At 38.2% G+C, this 21,517-nt stretch overlaps 2 protein-coding genes and 1 non-coding gene across 4 annotated transcripts; 2 read left to right on the forward strand and 1 right to left on the reverse strand.

The window, feature by feature from the left end:
* Positions 1-261: 261 nt before the first annotated feature.
* On the forward strand, positions 262-372 carry LOC122139909. Its single transcript, XR_006156642.1, has one exon. It is a non-coding gene; the product is annotated as a U6 spliceosomal RNA (small nuclear RNA).
* Positions 373-7,600: 7,228 nt separating this feature from the next.
* On the forward strand, positions 7,601-16,929 carry LOC109104268 (neutral amino acid transporter B(0)-like). The gene is made up of 8 exons (XM_042739172.1): positions 7,601-8,308; positions 12,231-12,273; positions 12,370-12,432; positions 12,621-12,787; positions 12,883-13,116; positions 13,366-13,560; positions 13,643-13,777; positions 14,883-16,929. Exons 1-8 carry the CDS (start codon positions 7,761-7,763, stop codon positions 15,115-15,117), a joined length of 1,620 nt encoding a protein of 539 aa, XP_042595106.1. The 5' UTR covers positions 7,601-7,760; the 3' UTR covers positions 15,118-16,929.
* Positions 16,930-17,482: 553 nt separating this feature from the next.
* On the reverse strand, positions 17,483-21,160 carry LOC109103823 (fukutin related protein). Of its 2 annotated transcripts, none has more exons than XM_019117170.2 (2): positions 20,990-21,160; positions 17,483-20,611 (listed from the first exon to the last, which is right to left on the reverse strand). In XM_019117170.2, exon 2 carries the CDS (start codon positions 20,280-20,282, stop codon positions 18,672-18,674), a length of 1,611 nt encoding a protein of 536 aa, XP_018972715.2. In that variant the 5' UTR covers positions 20,283-20,611; positions 20,990-21,160; the 3' UTR covers positions 17,483-18,671. The 2 variants fall into 2 exon arrangements, with proteins under 2 accessions (XP_018972715.2, XP_042595107.1); XM_042739173.1 differs by lacking the exon at positions 20,990-21,160 and adding an exon at positions 20,732-20,960.
* Positions 21,161-21,517: the final 357 nt, after the last annotated feature.

Consider the following 21,517-nt stretch of genomic DNA (forward strand, 5'->3'; position numbering starts at 1 on the left):
AAGATAAACATTCCAACAACACAAACAAAACACTTCACAAACACACTAAAAATTAAGTGAGTCTCAAATTACCCTTTTAAATATAAAATTCACAATGCAACTACCACCACAATATCTCACCTACCTCCTGGACATAAACACGGTGCACCAATAAATCACGTCACTTCCGAGACGCCGAATGACGCGCTTAGTTAGATGTCAGTCTCATCTCCTTTTATACCAGTGAAACATACCATTTCATCCCCAATAACTAAATGATTGATGACATTACCACGGCGGCATATATACTAAAATTGGATCGATACAGAGAAGATTAGCATGGCCCCTGCGAAAGGATGACATGCAAATCTGTATAAGAAAAACCACGACTGAGGTGCCCTTGAGCAAGGCACCGAACCCCCAACTGCTCTCCGGCACCGCAGCATAAATGGCTGCCCACTGCTCCGGGTGTGTGTTCACGCTGTGTGTGTGTTCACTGCTGTGTGTGTGCACTTTGGATTGGGTTAAAATGCAGAGCACGAATTCTGAGTATGGGTTACCATAGTTGGTTGTATATCATGTCACTTTCACTTTTTTTTCACTTTCACATAATTATTATTTGCATTTAACATTGTTTTTTTCCTTCCCGTCCCTATCAGAACAGACCTGTGAGCCTTTTATGGGTTGTGACTCTCCCGAGAACCACTGCTCTCCACCACAAGTGCCGGAATGCTTCTGGTTTGGCGGGAGATCTCGGAAAACAAAGTGAGATATGTATGCCCTTAACAGGTAATTTATCCTGACAGCCAGCAGTAAAACTGTGAAAGCTGGAAGAAGAGAGCGATAAGTAGGGGTGTAAAACATAAGGTAATTGCCAAAGGCTATTTTTATCAGCAGTAGGGTGCGACAGTGGCGTCTGTGTGGGATAATGACGAGCCTTAAACTAATCAACATATCTTATCAGAGGTTTTTGAGTTTTAATGCAGCATATCAAAATGCTGTCATATTTAGACCATACAAATATTCCTAAGTATTTTATTATATATTTATGTTTTCTTTATTTGTCTGATTTTACTTAATTTTCTTTAATATCTTTATTCATTTGTTTATTATTTACTTATAAGTCAGCCAAAGAGTTAAAAGTTACAAAGTTTCTTAAACATGTGAATTTATAATAGACCTTATACTTTGGTCCCAAATAATAAAAAAAAAAAACTAGCATGGAAATGAACAACAAGGGTGTATTCTTTTCTATCTGTTTATTAATAAAAGAGTGATCATGTTAAGTATTGGCAGTTGCTTCTCTGCATATGTCAGCTTTTCTAAAGTTAAGAAGCATGAACCATGCAGACAAAAACAGAAAAAAAAAAACCCCAGACGTAAACAGTTTTGTTATAACCTCTGGCACATGCAGGCCGCTTAAACTGTGACTTTAGCAGATGGTCTATAAAGGACTGGAGACATGCGATAGGCATTAAAGCACGACAGGAGAAGACATAAAAGGAAACCAACACAAAACAAACCTTACATGGTTTCTTTTTTTTCCCTCCCTTTATGTTTTGCCTCATAAACTGGCTTGAAATGACTAAAACAGTGCACAAGTCCTATGGATAACTTTAAGTGCTTTTTAGGCTATTTTTGTAACTTGATAGTCTTCATCATTCACTTCAAGAACAGCATGAACATTCTGCTAAACATCTCGTTTTGTGCTCCACTGAAGAAAGAACTGCTGAACTGTTCCTTCAAATCTGCATTATGCAAAAGTACTATTTCATCAAACATACAGTTTTAATTTTAGACACATATTCAGCTAGTGTAATGTAGAAGTAAAGAACATACTCAGGCAGACTGGGAAGGGTGGGAGTCGGGTTACAGCGTGTAAATTTGTCGTCCATTAGGTAGGCGTGCTGTGCAAGTGCGGCTCAGGCGAGATTAAACCGGATTTAGGGGACTGCAGGTGGGTAATTTCCCAAGAGAAGCTGCCCTTCAGACATGTGTCAGAAATCAAACAGCATTACATTCGACTACGTTAATAGATTTCACAACAGTGTATAAGAGCATACCAACAATCATTATAGGATTAGTTCACACCAAAATGAAAAAAAAAAAATTCTCTTTGAAACCTGTTTGACCTTTTCTCTTTTTTTTATTGAAGTTTTAAATAATATACGGTTCGCTCTTTTTCATGCAAAGTATGCAAAAGCACCATAAAAGTATCATAAAAGGGGTCCACCTGGTGCAATATTGTATTAAAGTCCCTTTCAACCTGCAGCCATATTTGCAAGGCCTCCAGGCAGTTATTTCTTGCATGCGAGATAGTCTTAGTAACTTGAATCCTGAAATGTCAAAAGCTGCTTGTCTCACTCACATTTAAAAAATAAATTCAAATTGGCAACAAAATCTGGCATGAACCATCCCATAAATGTTGTTTCTTGTGCTTAAATAGCATTAAAATCAACTTATTTCAGGCTGGACCAGCATGTAAATTTATCTCTTCCTCGTTACTACTAGTTAAAATAAACACGAACCAACATCGGGGCACTTTCGGGGAAGTCATGGCCTAATGGTTAGAGAGTTTGATTCTTAACCCTAAGGTTGTGGGTTCGAGTCTCGGGCTGGCAATACCAAGATTGAGGTGCCCTTGAGCAAGGCACTGAACCCCCAACTGCTCCCCGGGCGCCGCAGCAAAAATGGCTGCCCACTGCTTCGGGTGTGTGTTCACTGCTGTGTGTGTGCACTTTGGATGGGTTAAATGCAGAGCACGAATTTTAAGTATGGGTCATCATACTTGGCTGTATGTCACTTCACTTTTGTGCATTTCACTTTCTCCAAATTACATATGGTATTATGTTTTCATGATGATGATGTTGTAGAATTGGCCATATGCTGAAAAAAATGGTCAAATCTAAATGAACTGGTTGTATTCTGGTCAAAAAGACTGAAAAAAAAAAACTGATCTAAATTATTTATTCATGAATCTTTTATTATGTTTGGATTTTATTAAATTGCCCCAATATAATAATAATAATAATAATAATAATAATAATAATAATATTCAAGCGAATTCTTGGTTTTTTGTATCGTCACAGACTGTAAACTTTATTATCAGCCAGATGTAATCTGCTAAATGCAACTAAGGCATGAAGATATGATACACATTATCATCATGATTTTCTGTAAAGCAGCTCAGAGGCTATGTGCATTGTGAAAAGTGCTAGACAGATAATAAAATCGACTTGACCTGACTAAAAGTCCCAGTTTATAAAGGAGAGCAGAAGCACAGAAGCACTTACATATCATGATTCAGCAGTTTTATTCATATCTGTGCCAATAATCTTACCACATGTCGGTTTCTGCAGTCTGGACTTTCTCCAAGGAAGAAAAGCATAGCTGAATGGATCTGTAGCGTGACCTGACAAGAACATTTCCACTTTTGAAGTAGCCTTTATTCTGGAATAAGCTGCATTCCATCATTTCAATGCACAAGATTAAATATAATAGCTTGTATATCCATTAATTCAGCTCAGTAAGGGTGACACAGCATTTTACATCGTCCGCCCTCAGAGGAGCTCCACACAGAGGACTCTTTGCATTTACATTAAAAACTATTTAAGATGCCTCTGTCCAAAAGTTACAGTATGTTCAAATACTGTAAAGCTACCATACCAAATGTCACTTCAGAGCAACTTTCTATTTATAAGCACGTGCCGTTTGGGAATGTCGTACACAAACCTGACAACCACATTCACCACATACTGTCCAGGGAACATGTCACTATACATGTTCTTATATAACCGTCTGTAACCCTCTTTTTGGACTGTTGTTTTCTTGCTATCTTGTACTTTTCTGAAAAATACAGTCTCTGTGTGAACGAAATACAGAGGCTGAAGAGAACCAAAAGAAGGGTGCCAGGTTTGCAAGATAGATGTACAATATCTGGTTTCTCTGCTGAAGCCATTCTGGTGCTTTAATCCACAATCTCTGTGCCCTGGGCTTGCTTTCCCATGACATGAAAACCTGCTGCATTGTATTGAGCTTTCTCCCTTTCCTTGTTGTAAAAGGTCATGTGACTCTCAGGTCATTTTACCCTGTTGCTTTGTTTTGCCAGCACTGCACCTACTGTAACAGCACTGAGACAGGAAATGATTGGCCAACTGGCATGCATCAATGCATAATACTTTGTTTTCACCATGCACATTTTAACAGACGAAAATGTAAAAACAAAAATGTGTTAAAACTGGTTACAGTCATGTTATCTGATAGCAGATGAGTCATTTAGACAAAAAGTCAAGGGTTAGTTCACCAAATAAGGTCACCATGAAGAAAACGAATTTAATATCTTATAAAATTAAAAGTTAAAATAAAAAAAAAAAAATACTATTTAATATTTATATAAAATATATTGTCTCTCATTTTAAAGATTTCATTTACATTTTATTTTCTTCCTCATTAAAAAGTGTTACTCAGAAAAGACAGCAAGTGTTACATTAAACTTATTTTACAAAAATATGCAACAAATTATGTAATAATACATTGATTTAAGTTGAAATACATTGCTGAATTTTGTGTGCAGATGTATGACTGTATTCAGCAAGAGCTGCTAATGCAGATTCTATGTATTCCCATTAGTTTTGAGATATATATATATAAGCAGGCAACTCCAATGAAAATGAAACTGCAGTTGTATAATGACTCAGCAACATTAAGCGCAATGCAATAAAATGATATGGCAGAAATATGAAAAAGCCTTCACCACCTCCAGAATCGCAGTATCAGCCTAGTTAACAAAAATATATTCTAACATTTTGCTAACATTATAAAACATTATTTCTGAATATTCTCTAAATGTTTAAAACATGCATATAAATAAAAGTAATTTTGCTCAGATCTACTGTAGTATGTTATAAGTCCCAGGTGGAAAAGGTTTTCTGTAGGAGGTCATTATATGGAGCCAGGCAAGCCAGTGGTGTTTATTCAAGGGCATTGAGGTCGTGGCATGGTGACACAAACAGGAGAGAGGAACGCTCTGTTTTGAGAAGAGAGGCCCCCTGCTTCGAAAGATCCGCACATCATCCTCTCTCACCGTATTGGATCGCTGGCACTCAAATCTCTCTCTCAGACCAGCACACAATATCTGTGGAATGTCGTGCTTCTGTGAAATACGGTTCACACAGTCCAGTCCAGTACAGAAAAGATGACCCTTATATAAGCACACCCTTAGCTTTCAAAAAGGGACCCCTGATGAGTGCTCTGTTTATATAGTGCTCTTATTAACATGAAAGCTCTTCCCATAAAGCACCACGCTGAGAGAAAAAAAAAAAACTGTTTAAATAAAATGAGGTCTTTTGTTTATTAAAGATAATATGACTCTGGCTCCATGCAGACACCTTAATCTTCAGCATTTTTGATTACAGAAGTGAGGACCAGATTTCTGATAAAAATGACATATTGTCATTTTAGATGCTCTGCAAATGTATTTTAGGTTGGGTCAAGTATTTTTTTTTGTTTTCAGGTCAGGGATAAGTCAAAGGCTGAATTTAGATAAGCATACCACTCTTACTATTGCTGTCATATAAAGATAAGGCAGAAATAGTACAAGCAGTATGCCAGTTTTCAGCCAGTATCCATGTAGGTCAAGTTAGTCAAATCGGTGGCCATCTTGGTAAGCTGTATTTTTATTTTTATTTTATTTTTTATGAAGACAACAGACATACCAGTACAGCTCCTATGTACTTGAATATGGGAATCACCAGCACATGGAAATTCTACCTATTTGATGTCTAGAGTGTGTCAAGAGTATGAAGAGTATGATTTATGTCAAACCATCAGACAAAAATTGTATCATAATCTGTGTTTCTTTAGCTCAAATCACACTGGCAGAAATCTCTCACAATATTCACATCAAACACCAACTAAACATTATGATAAGTGGACAAGCTGGTTTAATAATATATATGACCGTGGACCACAAAACCAGTCATAAGTATCAATTTTTTATGGTTTGCTAGAATAGGACAATATTTGGCCGAGATACAACTAGCCTATTTAAAAGTCTGGAATCTTAGGGTGCAAAAAAATAAATACAAATAAATAATAATAAAAATATTGAGAAAAGTTGTCCTAATGAAGCTCTTGGCAATGCTTCTAATCAAAAACTAAGTTTTGATATATTTAAAGTAGGAAATTTATAAAATATCTTCATGGAACATGATCTTTACTTAATATCCTAATGATTTTTGGCATAAAAGAAAAAACGATAATTTTGACCCATACAATGTATTGTTGGCTATTGCTACAAATACCCCCATGCTACTTATGACTGGTTCCCGGGGTCACATACATAGGCTAATATAATAACATAAACATTTTGCCGGTAAACATTGACTTCCATAGTATGGACAAAATTCTATGCAAGTTAATGGGGGCCATCAACTGTTTTAGGATGAACTATCCCTTTAAGCCACACTTTAAGAAGATATTAAATAAATATAAAATATGATATCAATGACCAAATGATAGACTTTTTCTGAAAGAGAACTTTATTTTTGACATTTAATTGCCAGACTTTTTATCAGAACTTCAACAATGTGAGCGTGTGTGATTACTTTAACCTACTACCTTACTTAGAGCAATGCAGGTGTAATTTATCACACACTCCACCAATGTTTCACAACCATAAAGTGTCACAATACTTTTTTTCTTTGTCATTTTGTTCAGTATTTTAATTGAAAAGTGTGCTTGTGCTTTATTTTTTATTATATATAAATAATATATATATATATATATATATATATATATATATATATATATATATATAAACACATATACACTACAAGTCAAAAGTTTGGGATCAGAGCGATTTTTAATGTTTTTTTTAAAGGAGTTTCTTCTGCTCATCAAGGCCACATTTATTAGATCAAAAATACAGGAAAAATGTAATATTGTGAAATATTATTATGATGTAAAATAGCCTTTTTTCTATTTTAATATACATTAAAATCTAATTTATTCCTGTGATAATAAAGCTGAATTTTCAGCATCATTACTCCAGTCTTCAGTGTCACATGATCCTGCAGAAATCATTCTAATATCCTGATTTATTATCAGTGCTGCAAACTGTTGTGCTGCTTAATATTTTTTTTGGAACCAGTGATACTTTTTTTCAGGATTCTTTGATGAATAAAAAGTTTAAAAGAAGAGCATTTATTTAAAATTGAAACCTTTTCTAACAATATACACTACAGTTCAAAAGTTTGGGGTCAGTAAATTTATTTTTTATTATTTCTTTTTTTTGAAAGAAATTAAAACTTTTATTCAGCAAGGATGTGTTAAATTGTTAAGAAGTGATAGCAAAGATCTGTATTGTTAGAAAAGATTTATATTTTAAATAAATGCTGTTCTTTTTAACTTTTTATTCATCAAAGAATAAATGCAGCATTGATGAGCATAAAATACTTTTTTAAAAAGAAAAAAAACATTACATGTCTTACCCCAAACACACCGTGTCTGTGTGTGTGTGTGTGTGTGTGTGTGTAAAATATTCTTTTTTTCTGGGTCTCAAGCTATTTTTTTACAGTCTATGGTCTCAAGAGGAAATGTATCTGTTTTCCAGAACGCCCCTCTCCAATGACGTTAGAGGAAACTCCTCCCTCGAGGCACGCACGTTTTAGTCACTACCACGCTGCCAGCAGCACCACGAGGAGACAGCAGAGAGAGACGATCAGCTCACACCAAAGACACTTAAGACTTTTACACTAACTCTCCCTCCTTCAGACAGCACAATGGCAGAAGAAAAGATCTCAATAGAAGATGTAAAGACGTCCAACGGTGAAGCGCACCAGGACGACCCGACCATCGCCAACGGCTTGGGCGATCACAAGAGGAGCGAGCCGGCGAGCACAGGGCAGAAGCTGAAACGCTTCGTCATGGCCAATCTGCTGGTCATCCTGACGGTGTCCGCGGTCATCGTCGGCGTGTTCATCGGGCTCGGAGTGCGAAGCGCCGGGTTGAGCCGCACGCAGATCCTTCACTTCGGATTCCCCGGTGAGCTCCTCATCCGCCTGCTCAAGATGATCATCATCCCTCTGGTGGTCTGCAGTCTGGTGTCAGGGGCTGCCAGCCTCGACCCCAAAGCCCTGGGCAAGCTGGGCGGCTGGGCGATGCTCTTCTTTCTGGTGACCACTCTGATCGCGTCTGCCATCGGCGTTATTATGGCGTTCATCATACAGCCTGGCTCCAGCGACGGGAAAAAAATATCCAACCTCAACCAGGATGACACGCAGGTTCCTGAAGCCAAAGAAGTCATCGATTCGTTTTTAGACTTGATAAGGTGAGTCCCCAAAGTTCCCCAGTGAACACGTGTTCGACATTTCCCGCTTTGGGATTCGAAATTGGAGCTCTAAGGTTCCAAAAATGTTTATGATAAACTTTTAAATTATAACGTTTAACTGTATAGTTACTGTGCGGCATTGTCAGTATCGATGTGAATTCGTGAACTGACGTCAAGTCGGCTCTTTTCAATGAATTAGTTAAACCGGTCTACATGTGCTGAAAGAGCGCGCTTCAGTTGCATCAGCTGTGCGTCGCGTGTTTCACGCAGTAAAGTTATTCCGCGCCAAGAGGATGCCGCCTTTTTCGTGTGTGCGGTTTCCTTTACTCGAAAAAGCGAGTTTTTTTTGTGTGGTTGTTTTTTTTTGGCGGTATATTCCAGACTGTGGCGCTTAATAGAATAAAATAAGTATAAATTCTAAATACAATTATCATTTATTCTTTAAGCAGAGGCAGACATTCCTTGCATTCCAAAAGGAAACCTAAATTATACCGTTTAAGGGTGAGTTTTAGGGTTTGGTCCTGTCGTCCTGTAAACAGGTCAAATTTCATCATGTGTTCAACAGAATGATGTGAAGAGAACATTCTGTTCTCATTTACCTTCAAAACAACAGCAAAAGACGTTTTGTGGACAACTTGTAAACTTTCTAACTAACGTTACCACTACCAGAAGTTAGATTTCCCTCTAAAACTCTCTGTGTGTGTAAAGTTACGCCTTTTTTTTTTATTTTGACTGTAACAGACAGTCTCTTCCTGCTGGCAAAGCTATTTTATACTTCCTTTTCATTTGATGTGTCATACTTGTTTCTGACCAGTTCCTCAGAATATTAATCTCACCAGATTTCTGAAGTAAGTTATTGTTAAAATGAGTTGCAGTTTATGTAAATTTATGTGGTTTTGTTTCATAGTTAGAATTCTAATTTAAAGCCAAACTGAAACATTTGTAGTGTTTGGTCTTTGGCTGCATCTCCAGGGAAGTCAATGAGGCGGCGTATGCCTGCCACACGAGGCCAACACACACGTGCAAACACATGCACAATATGAGCAAGGTTAATTAGGCAGCTGATGTGGCTTGTCATCCATCTAAAGGGGGTTCTTTCTTGGGGTCTCACCATGACTAAATCCTTCCACACGATCACAAGGACCACTGTGGGGCCTTGCTAATTTTACAGTCTGGCAAGCATGCAGTTGAATGGTCTTTCTATAGAAAGTCTACATACAGCGGGTTCTGGCATGTTTATTAGGTTTGCTTGGGTGAATGTATGTTTCGTTAACTCTACCACGTTAGATTTTTCTGTTTCTGCAAGTTTATACTTACTGTTATCTGAAGTTGCATTGCCTTATCAGCTTCAGTGCTATGGAAGGACCCCTGACAGCAACAACATTTTTGGAACAAACCCTCCTTGCCTTGTTACACAAAAGATACAATTTATCTTAAAGGTTAAGTGAGTCTTGTTGTTGCAAACCCTTTTGACCTTTTTTTTGTAGAACACAAAGGAAGTTTTGAAGAATGTTAATGCAACACTTTTTTCGATACAGTAAAAGTGAATAGGCTGTTGGGTCACCATTCACTTTCATTGCATAAAAAAGCGGATTGGACATTCTGCTAAATTTCTTTTTTTTTTTGCTTAACTGATGAAAGGCAGCCAGATGAGTTGAACCCCACAATTTCCCCATCATGGCCTTTTTTTGTGTAAACTTTGTGAAAGTTTATTTTAGACAGGGCAAAGTCAGAGTGTAGGTACATTTACCTGTTAATAGTTACTTTTAATATGTCAACAAACACTGAACTTAGGATAAATCTTTGACGAGAGCTTTGATAGGTGTGTGGAGCGCCACATTTCAAGGAGGTCCTGTTAGACATGTCTCACTATTTACATCTATGTAGAAAGCCAGAATTTCAATCACACCTTAAAGCCATACTTGGAATCCATTGAGTCATGAAATTGTATGAGCTGTAAATGTTGGACAAATGCTCAGCCCACCCAGCTGGATTTGAATGTGACGGTTTAAAAACCAGTGACAACATTTGAATGCGTCAATAATGACATATTTTAATGGCATGAACTGGTTTTACTAGTGTTGCTATGCTGGTTTCAGTTCTAACTTTCCTCAGTGTTCAGACGAAGGAAATCTGAGAAGAGAACGATCACTGGCATTGGTGTTTGGCAGTGACCTACTGTCTGGGATGCAGCCTGTTGCACGGCACAGCAATTTTAAGGCTGTTCTTCCCCCGGTTTTCCAGTCTCATCTTGCTCCAGTTGCACTATTTTATAATTAGAATAGTCTCTTTACACCTTCCAGGCTTCTTTAGATGTTAGCGGGAATGCCTACGGGCAGCAGATTCCAAACGTTTTCAGAATCCACTTTTTTTTTATTTGGAAATGTAACTCAAGCACAGCTGCTTTTGTGATTTTACTTGGAAAAAGGTGGCACACAGGATTTATACAAGGGATTATAACTTTGTCAGATTGAAGATTTTTTTTTTTTTTTTTTTTTTTTGTATGCACACCATATTAAGGTCAGGGATACTGGGATATTCCTGAATAAATGTCTGCATTTGTCATTAATCCTCACCTCCAGACAGGTCCTAGTGCCCATCTCCATTGGAGGGAATGGGGTTATAGGAATAGGAGGTAATGTGTGGAACTGGGATTAGTGGAGGGATATAATCGGACTAAATTCTTCAAGTTATTTCCACATGAGGCACCTTGTGAGGCCAGGCCGCTCAGGGATTGGCTGCTCAGGACCTTGCAGATTTTAGTACCAGTGGGCTAAATCTGTGAATTGTAGAATTGGATCTTTGTTCTCTCACTACCTTGTTCTGGACAGTGTTTGCCAAAATATACTTCAGTTGTTATTGGGGATGTAACAATATAAAAATCTTACGATACGATAATACCTCAAGCTACGCAATATCGCGTTCATTATCGCAGATGACTCGCCTTCGATAATGAACGCGATATTGCGTAGCTTGTCAGTGAACTACGGCTCTGTCTATTAAATGCTGCTCCATTTGAAAGCAGGTGATGGCGATTTAGCGGCAATCAGGGAACCGGCATTTTCTGACGAAATGCGCGTGACAATTGCATGCGATATATCGCCCAGCCCTATGTACCATATTATTGATAATACTATTACATCTCTAGTTTTAATGTAAATGCTTTGCATATGTCCACAACCAAACTTTCAAAGGGGACTCCATTTGATAGTGTGCGAGCACGTGCGTTTGATACAAATGCACTAAAAAGTTTCATCCTTGTCCACTGTCTATGTTATTTCTCTTCAGAAGTTAAAATAAAAATGTCTTTGTACTTGTTTGAACTGAACTTGTGAATATCTTTAACCCACTAACACTGTTTCTATGTCTGTTTCTTTTTTTGATTGTGAAACATGTGGACAGACTTCTTAGTAATAACTTCTGAAGTTAACTATTTTGGTTTTGTTTAGTGGTCAACCCGACCGATATGTTGCCAAGGCCGATATATCGGCCGATATTTAAATTTTTTTTTAAATATCGACATCAGCCGATACGTTTTTCTGTTTGGCCGTGTTTCGAGGCGAGACTTTTATTTTGATGGCGCTGAGCACACACTGCTCACATTCTCTCTCTTGTTCGCTGTTGTCATTCCATTTTGTCTAATACGGACAGATATATAATAGTGTTTACTTCCTTTTTCATTTAAAATTTTTATTAAATATTTATTTATTTGTGAAAAATACTTTGTCTTCTAAAGTATAAGTATGGTTATTTCACACGTTTATTTTTTAATCCATTTTCCAATTATTTCAAATTTCTTAAATAAAATTATATTGGCCATTATATATGTTTTGTTCAGTGTAATGGACTAATTCGTTAGTCGAAGCCTGATTTGAGAGTATGTCAGACGTACATATAACTCCTCCCTGTCGTGTTCTTTCAGAAACATCTTCCCTTCGAACCTGGTATCAGCTGCCTTTAAGTCGGTGGGTTTAACAGGCATTTCTTTAAACTTTTGGTTTTATGTTTTATATGTGATGTGTGATTTTTAGGTGATTCTGAACATTTCTTCTTCTTCACAGTATGCCACTGGTTACAAGAATAAAACTTTTATCATCTCGACCAACTTGACCACTGTGGAAAAGGTACCAAATCCCACATATAAAACCTCCAGTCAAGTCCAGATTTCTATTAATACATGTATAATGTAGGAATTTATTATTACAGTATAATAGTCTAATTATAATGTAATAAATGTATGTATGAAATATGAGTGGTTTAATAATATTTCTATATTTTATGTGTATTCAGTCATTTTTATCTTTGTGTTTAGATTCCAAATGGCGAAGAAGTGGATGGAATGAACATCCTGGGTCTCATCGTTTTTGCTATGGCGTTTGGTGTGGCCTTGAGGAAACTTGGAGAGGAAGGAGAGATCCTTATCAAGTTCTTCAACTCTTTCAATGAGGCCACCATGGTGTTGGTCTCCTGGATCATGTGGTAAGGGAACAGCATGTGCTTTTACCAGTGTTTGAATTGTGGTGTCCTATGCATTCATCTCTTCACTTTCCTTCCATGTACTTTCTTTTCTACAGGTATGCACCCCTGGGTATTATGTTCCTGGTTGCTGGTAAGATTGTAGAAATGGAGGATGTTGGCTTGCTGTTTGCTAGCCTGGGGAAGTACATCGCCTGCTGCGTCATTGGCCATGCCGTCCATGGTCTCCTCGTCCTTCCGCTCATTTACTTCATGATTACACGGAAGAACCCATACACTTTCTTGCTGGGATTGGTCACTGCTTTGGCCACTGCCTTTGGAACGTCCTCTAGGTAAATGATTGCAGCTACATACTCTCTTTAAAAACAAAGGTTCTTTATTGGCATCTACAGTTCCGTTAAGAACATTTAACATCCAGGGAAGATTTCCATTGCACAAAACATTCTTTATAGTGGAAAGAGGTTATTTGAGATTTAAAATGTTCTTTACATTAAGATAAAATGGAACTGTTCTTTGATAGGCTTTTTTAGCTTTATTAAAAGAATTTTGCAAATGCATAACCATCAGATTTGTATCATCAGCTCTGCCACGTTGCCCCTGATGATGAAATGTGTGGAGGAGAACAACGGTGTGTCCAAGCACATCAGCCGCTTCATCCTGCCCATCGGAGCGACTGTGAACATGGATGGAGCCGCCTGCTTCCAGTGCGTAGCTGCGGTGTTCATCGCTCAGCTGAACGGAATCTCGCTGGACTTCGTCCAGGTCATCACCATCCTGTGAGTTCAGTCATCCACCTCCATACTCAGCTCTGACTGGAAGACGTAGGCTTTGACCGACTGACTTTTTATCTGTTTGTAGCGTGACTGCGACAGCGTCTAGCGTGGGTGCTGCTGGCATCCCTGCTGGAGGGGTGCTGACACTGGCCATCATTTTGGAGTCAATAGGCCTGCCCACCACCGATCTGTCCCTCATCTTGGCTGTGGATTGGCTTGTGTGAGTATCTGGTTTAGATGTTTTTGTGGGCCAAAGAGAAAGATGGTAAAGCTGTAGTTTGGATGGATTTTATATATAGAATATAAAATATAACAATATAAATACATATATAAATTAGGGATCTAACGATTAACCGCAAGCTGGTTGAAAATCGATACAAATAATATGTGACGATTCAAATCGGTTGAGATGCTAAACAAATCGTGTTTCATTTAGGGGTAGGAGTATACATGAATGCATGTCTGAGGGGAACTTACTGTCTTTAGAATTGTTTAGATGGTATTTTTTACTTTTCATCTTGCCTCTGGTATAATGCATATTAAAATTCATAAGTGCATCGCTGTTTCGTTTACAGCAGAAACCAAGGAAACGCTTTAAGTGCCACCTGCTGGCAGAGAGTGACTCTGCGTCTCATTCAGCTCATCCGCTGTTTCATGCAGATATTTTTATGTATAGTTTCTCAAAACTGAAGTCAAACCATTCTGTTTTTGCTTCAAAATTTTTAAATTATACAATCAAATTTAAATTAAAAACTGCTCATGTTGCATGTACGCAGCATCTTTGTTTGGATCATGATTAAAATGCAGTGGTTGCCTCTAATTTTAAATGGAAAGGGGCTTGTTTTAAAATTTCAGTTTAGTTTTGTTGTTTACATTTACATTCTATTTAAATGTTTTCATTTAGCAGACACTTTTATCCAAATCGAATTGATCGTAAATCGAATTGTGAGTTGAGTGAATCGTTACATCCCTAATATAAATGTATATACATGCAAATATTTTCAAAATATATACTTAATATATGTGTATTTACTGTATGTATACATAATAAACAAACACAGTACACATACACATTATGTAAACAAAAACTTTTATTTTGGATGCGATTAATCGCGATTAATCGTTTGACAGCACTTTTATTTTATTAGATAACTGTGTTGAAATATTAAGTATTATTATTTTAAAGTATTTGTACAAACTAATTTGAAATTAAGAGTGCTCGAGGATAATTGTCTTTTTTATTGCTACTTGTATTAATTTCATGTCCTCATTATTTTTGTACAGTGAAGATAATTTTTTCATTTCGGTGTTGTTTCTTCATTTAGCGATCGCACTTGCACCGTCATCAATGTTGAAGGTGACGCCTACGGAGCAGGTCTTCTGCAGTATTTTGTGGACCGCACTTCCAGTAAAGAAGGGGTGGAGCTAAATAAAGTGCGAGTGGAGGACAAAGACCCCGCCTCCAAGCCAGAAAGTTCTCCTCTCATCGAGAAACAGGGAAACCTTGAATTGGAAGAGCTCGCTGGACAGAAATCCTGTGAAGAGTATTCCGTCATGTAGACTTGCACAATATTTCAACAAACTTTCCTTCACGACCTGTCTGATCTCATTAAATCAGTCTCTGCATCCACGCAGTGACCATGAGAGATACAGGTTTAGATTAAGACAGGACAAAGACTACATCTCTTTGACCCTCCTCTATGCCCATCTCTTTATGAAAGGAGTCTGCCAAAACGTGTGCACACTTAGATGGAAAATGCTTGAACAATTATTTATTAGATGCTGGTCAGACATTTTTTTTTCCTCTTTTTTTTTAATGTTTGATTTACTCCTTTTATATAAAAAAAAATAGTCCGGCCTTTTAAAATAATCTATTTATATTACTATTATTATTACACATGCCCATTATAGTTCTGATTATTTGCTGTTGAGTTAAACCTCAGAACACCCTTTTCATGCAAAACATCTCCTAATAAGCCAAAGCAACCGCAGAATCTCTCTGCATCTTTCAAACACACCAAATATATTGTTTTAGATGGTTTTATGGTCCGTTATGCTGAAATACCTCATTTGTGCTGATTCCCTTTATACCACCTTAGGCTCCTCAGATGTAGGTCCATCTAACAGGTTGCTAATAACTTCACTAAACTTGCTACTAGAGGAGCCAAAAGAATGCTGTAGGAAGCTTGACTGACAGTCAAGAGACAACATCTTACCTTCCGCGGCTTTGTCTTTATACATTTTACGGCAGGCTCTTTGGGGTCAAGTTGTATCCTAAGGTTAGACAGGAATGTAAACACAATGATATATGGGTCACATGCAAAGTACTCCTTGTCTTAAAACTCCGAGGCTGTTTGGATAAGAGCCTTGAAGCCTGCAGGTGAGGGAGTTCTCTATGTGGAAGTTGATAAGCAACTGAGGTCAAGAGGTGTAAACAGATCCGTTTAAGAAGAAAGCCATAGATTAGAGCATGATCAAGACTGGAACTGAGACTTTTTTTTATTTTGTATTGAAGCTAGAATAAGGAACTTGTGTAGGAACATGTTGGATGTGTTAAAATGTTTGGGTTTCTCTCTCTTTTTTAATGTGTTTTTTTGTGTACAAAAACAAAACAAAACATCCTTTTTTTGAGAAATGAAGTATCAATTTTGTTTGCTTTTTGAAAGTATACTTCTGAGATCTTTTTTTTTTCTATGTATATTATTGCAGAAGAGAACAAATATAAAATGCGTGTCATTTTCTAAAGATGGTTAACTTTACGAGGAGAAATCAGGCAGAGTATTCTGCTAACACCATTAACTGGTGAATGTTTAACTGTAACGAGTACTTGAACTGGATTACTTATTCAGTTTATATATATATATATGAAAGCAGAAGGAAGGTATCGGGCGACAGGGTGAGAGACAATTGCCATTGTACTGTATGTTGACCAAATGTTAGTCACTATGATGAGAAGAACGACTTAATAGCCCATTTTTGTAGAAATCAGTTTGACTTCTAGTTGATTGATGAAAGGTTAAATCTGACCAAAGAAACATTTCTCATTTTTCATATTAATTTAACAACATACATTCTTAAAATATGGCGTTTTGGTGCTCATAATCTGCATAATTAACAGTCTCTCATTTCTGTTCTGTTCTATGCTCAAGCTGTATTTCAAATCTCACAGATGTTCTGCGTGACTGACATCACTCCTTTAAAAGCCAGTACTGTAAAGGCTTCTCATTCCAGGCGGCTGTAGCGTAGCTGCCCTGCTGATGTGGATATGTGTCCGTGTGCAAGTTTTATGTGTGGTTGTCATAAATGGTTGTTTGATGCCAAAACCAGTGAATGTACTCCACACAGACTGCAATAAAGTCTTTTTAAAATAAATCAGCAGTGATGTTCTCTTTATTATGGGTTCAAGTTGCTAAAATGAGGTACACATTGGGTCCCAGAACTAGGATAACTGAACCACTTGTTTGGTAATCATATTTATCTATATCATGTTTATAAATGTGGCCTTCTGTGCTTAGGCATTGGTTGCTGGTTTCCTACATCTCTCATATGGGACAATATTCACACAATTGAAATTTTATGATGCGAATTCAGTCAGTGCATTCATTCATTTGGTAAGAGGCCACTTAATATGCAAGGTCATGTATAGTCAGCAGTTAGTATTGCAAAATACACGCCTTCAGGCCGATGCAAGATACTAGTTGACCTCTTATCTCTGTTATCAGATACTGAAGACTTAAAATGCACTGCTGTAAACAAAAGCCACATTTTTAGGGAGGCTTCGAAGGTTTGCACAGTAATGATAGTGTACAAACTGGGTAGCACTGCAGTGACAAAGCTAAGCATGTTTGAAGACTTCATGTCCTATTGCGCCACCTTGTGGTCTATTCAACATTTACTGTAATGTTTACAATAAAAACTCTAAAAGTAATTCTCTGTGATGGTTTATTTCCAGACATCTGAAATACACTGACATATTAAGTCACAGTTTGGTGTTATGCTGTTTGTTAAATATTTGGTGGTCATAATGCATTTACAAAATGGACATTACATAGTATATTTGTGAACCAGCAAGACAAAACAAAACAAAAATTAGTATGAGTTACATTAAAACAAAATCGAGGTCAAACAGTCAAAAAAATTCAAACATCAAAAGTACAGTTATTATCATGCAACACTGTGAAAATATCATTAATAAAGTGAATATGTGCATAAAACAGTAGCTTCTTAAAATAATAAACAGAAAACTTGTTAAAAGGTCATTACAGCATTTTTTAACATCAGCGTACACCAGTGTCACCACATGTCAACAAACACATCCTACACTCTACAAAGTTCATGGTGGTATAATATTGATCATTAAGTTGAAAAGCAGTGAAGTCCTTTCAAGGTTTTAATGAGCTGCCTGGCTTGTTAAGTAAATGCTTCACTTGTGGACCTACAAACATGAATCAGTTTTCCATATGCCAGCACTTACTGTAAATAATGCACTACTGCAGTAAGCGATATAAGCTCTTTAAAACTGGTGTTTCTCTGGCAATCAGTTTAAAAATCTAACATTTGTTTAGTGTTTAATTGGGTTACACTTTATTTAAAGGTGTCCTTGATACAGTGTAATTATACATTAAAGTACCGAGTAATATGTACTTACTATACGGTTAGGTTTAGGATTAGGGTTTGGCTTAGGGTTACTTATGCATAATGCATTGTTATTATAATAGTAAGTACATGTAACATGTAACAAGGACACCTTAAAATAAAACGTTACCTTTAATAGCTACAGAAACTGATATATTAATGTTCATGTATTACAAAAAAAGTTTTGTCCTCTGTTTGTAAATTCTTGGGATGCTGCAGTTTGAAATATTACATCCTTAGATTTTTAGAACTTTTATTACCATTGTTACATACAGTATATTTAGACTACTTTTGGGACTTATGACTCCCCAAACCACAACACACATACAATAAATTAAATCGGCAAGAAATGCAAACGTTCAAGTTATCAGACACAGTTCAAAACCTTCAGTCTGATGGTAAGACTCTACAAAGTTTAAAATGTCAGATATGCAACAAATGCAGTGTTGTGTAATTGTGGCACATCAAGTTACTGCTTGCTACGATCCTAACGTGCGACTCCTGTCCAGTCTTTTCTTGGCAGGGTTCGGATACTGGGGGTTCTCAATAACTCCTTCCCCAAACTTGAGTTCCAAGAAGGCACGGTGGTTGTTCGGGCCATAAGCGGTGATGCCGGCAAACTGCATTGGTACCAGGGGTTGCAAAAAATGCTCTGAGAACTCCACGTCTTGTTTGTGCTCAGTCCAAGTGTCCCTGGTCATAACTCCATTGCAAGGGTAGAAGGGCCACAAGTCCACATGCAAATGGTTTGCTTCACTATACTGCACACGATAGAAGTCGCCCTCGACCGCTCGCTCCCACACGTAGCCGTTAGCATCCACCAGTGAGCCGGAGTCCAGGTTCTTTAGGTAATCGCAATTCGGAATGTCCTCCAAATAGATGCCAAAATCCACGTCGTAGTCCCATGGGATTATATCCTGGTGTCGAGCAGCTCCCAACAAGGAACCCCCTTCCAGCCAGTAACGCACACCAGAACTTTCCAAGATATTGATAACATACTTAGTGGTCTCTCGTAGGGCGCGCAAACAGCAAGGAGGAGTCCAGCGCTCTAGGTAGAGGTATTCTGGTGTATCGTCACGCACTGTGCCGAAACATCGTGGAGTCTCTTTACTGCAGCCAAACCACTGATCGCGACCATCAGGCAGCACCACGCGCTTCATCCCGAAGCTACGCATGAGGTGACTGGTGGCGTCTTTCAGGCGACTGTCCGCCTTCCACTGGTTGTGCGCTGAGCTAAACAGTGGGCGATGACTTGCAGAGAACGAAGGTCCCTCCAGGAGCTTGACCTTCCAGCCGCGCAGAGAAGTTTGGACAAACAAGGAAGACATGAGGGGGCGCCCTAAGGGAACCGAGAGATTGAAGAGGTCCTCGGTGCGGATAAGAACCACAGCGTCTCCCTGCAGGGCTGTGCAGACACTGCCGCTGCTCCCTGAGGCCGCAGAGGTGTAGGTCGCGGTCCATTCCCTCAGATTCACCCGAAGGTGCAGGCACTGCACCGCCGAGCGGGTCAGCACAGGGGCGGCAACAAGTCGGACCGGCCCACCACCTTCCCCTTCCAGCTCCCGAATGAGACGCTCGATTTGTCGGCCGTGGTCCAGCTCGACGCCATCTGGAACTAACAAAACAAACTCCGTCTGCACATTGAACTCGGGACGGTGAGTTTGTGGAGGCTGGTCAGGGCTCGGCGACAACACCAGGAGCCGGGCTCCCTCTGGAAGAGCCAGAGGAGGGTACGGTGGACTTTCGGCTACAGCGAGGAAGGGCAACTCTGGTCTCTGGCGCAAAAAGGAGCGTGCAACATCACCAGCGTAGTTTTCAAAGTCTTCAAATTCAAGAACGAGGATCGTGACGCGTGGACCACGCATGTTGCCCTCAAGGCCTCCCATTTTGGCACCTCCAACAATGCTTCCACCTACCAGGTTACCCATAGCTCCCAGTCCTGCCACAGGCAAAGAGGCTTTCTTTAAGCCTTTACTTTGTTCCCGACGCTTCTCCATCATCTGCTGCTGGGCCCGTGAGACATAATATAGGATGAGCAAATTCAAAATTATTGCTCCTGTTAACAGGGCCTGGCAAAAACTGATACGCATTATGGCTCTTGTGGTTAAACACTTTTATGATGCATACAGTAAGTGAAAGCTCAAATATAAAGAGGACAGAAAATCTTGACTCTCATAACCTGTCTGAATTCCTTAAATCTTGAGCATTATCATTCTGGTGCGGCCAAAAAGAAAGCAAAGTGGAAAGCGTTTGGGAGCTGAATATTTGATGAAGCATCTTCTTTGACCAGATCAGTTTTTCTGCTGATGTCTTCCTGATGTGTCAGCTGATCCCATCCAGGAAAAAAGACTGTCGGGCATATTCCATATTCGACCCTTTAGTTGTGCCTTTAGTTCGCCACAGTCCATTAAAAAAAATGCTAAACATGGAGACAAAACAAAGAACATTTTAATAAACAAATTCACTTGATTCACAGATCATGTTTGTACTGCAAAAAGCCTATTAGTCATTACTACGAAGTCTAGCCAACAAAGATGACCTAGAAAACAAAGAGATGTTTCAAGCTGCTGTCCCAATTAGAGATGAGCTCTAGATTTGAGTATTTAAGAAACTAGCATTTGATCACTTAAAGGCAGTTCGTCCAAATATAGAGCATGCATGCAAAATTACACCCAAACAAGCCTACAACCATCGATACATATAGATATATGCAGCCTCTGATCTAGAAAGCATGCACAAACAATGGCACGCATCTTCATTATGCAAAACGGCAGAAATCACGATTGTGAGAACTAACATTTTAAGATTGATTCAACATTTTCCTTATCAGCACATTGTTTGCACGGTATTCTTTCTATTCTTCCCCCCGCTTAATTCGGAAATGAGCAAAGGAAGCCCGAGAGAAAACCACAATGTAGCAGGAAGCTCGCACAACTGGGTCGCCTCGATCAATCCCATAGAAATAGAAGGAGCGGGTAGAATGACAAATAACGTGATACTTATGTTCTCAAATGGGCGGGGCTTAGCGGTAACGGGATGGGTTTAAACATATTTTTCTTTTTAACGCGTCACTACTGTGTAATTTTTACTTCGGTGTAATTTGTAAGCAAGATTATTAGTTATTTTATTAAGTGTGGAAATATTTTATATATTTATTTTATGTAACCTTGATTAAAATAAAATAAAATTTATTTTAAAATGCTTTTCTCTGCAATTTTGTAAAAAAAAAAATCAGTCAATGAATTAAAAAATAATTAATATACAGTTTCGCAATTGACAATATAGAGCACAGAAAATAACTTTACAACAGAAAAAAAATAATAAT

The sequence above is a fragment of the Cyprinus carpio genome, chromosome B15 (genome assembly GCF_018340385.1).
Source record: "Cyprinus carpio isolate SPL01 chromosome B15, ASM1834038v1, whole genome shotgun sequence".
NCBI classification, from domain to species: Eukaryota; Metazoa; Chordata; class Actinopteri; order Cypriniformes; family Cyprinidae; genus Cyprinus; species Cyprinus carpio.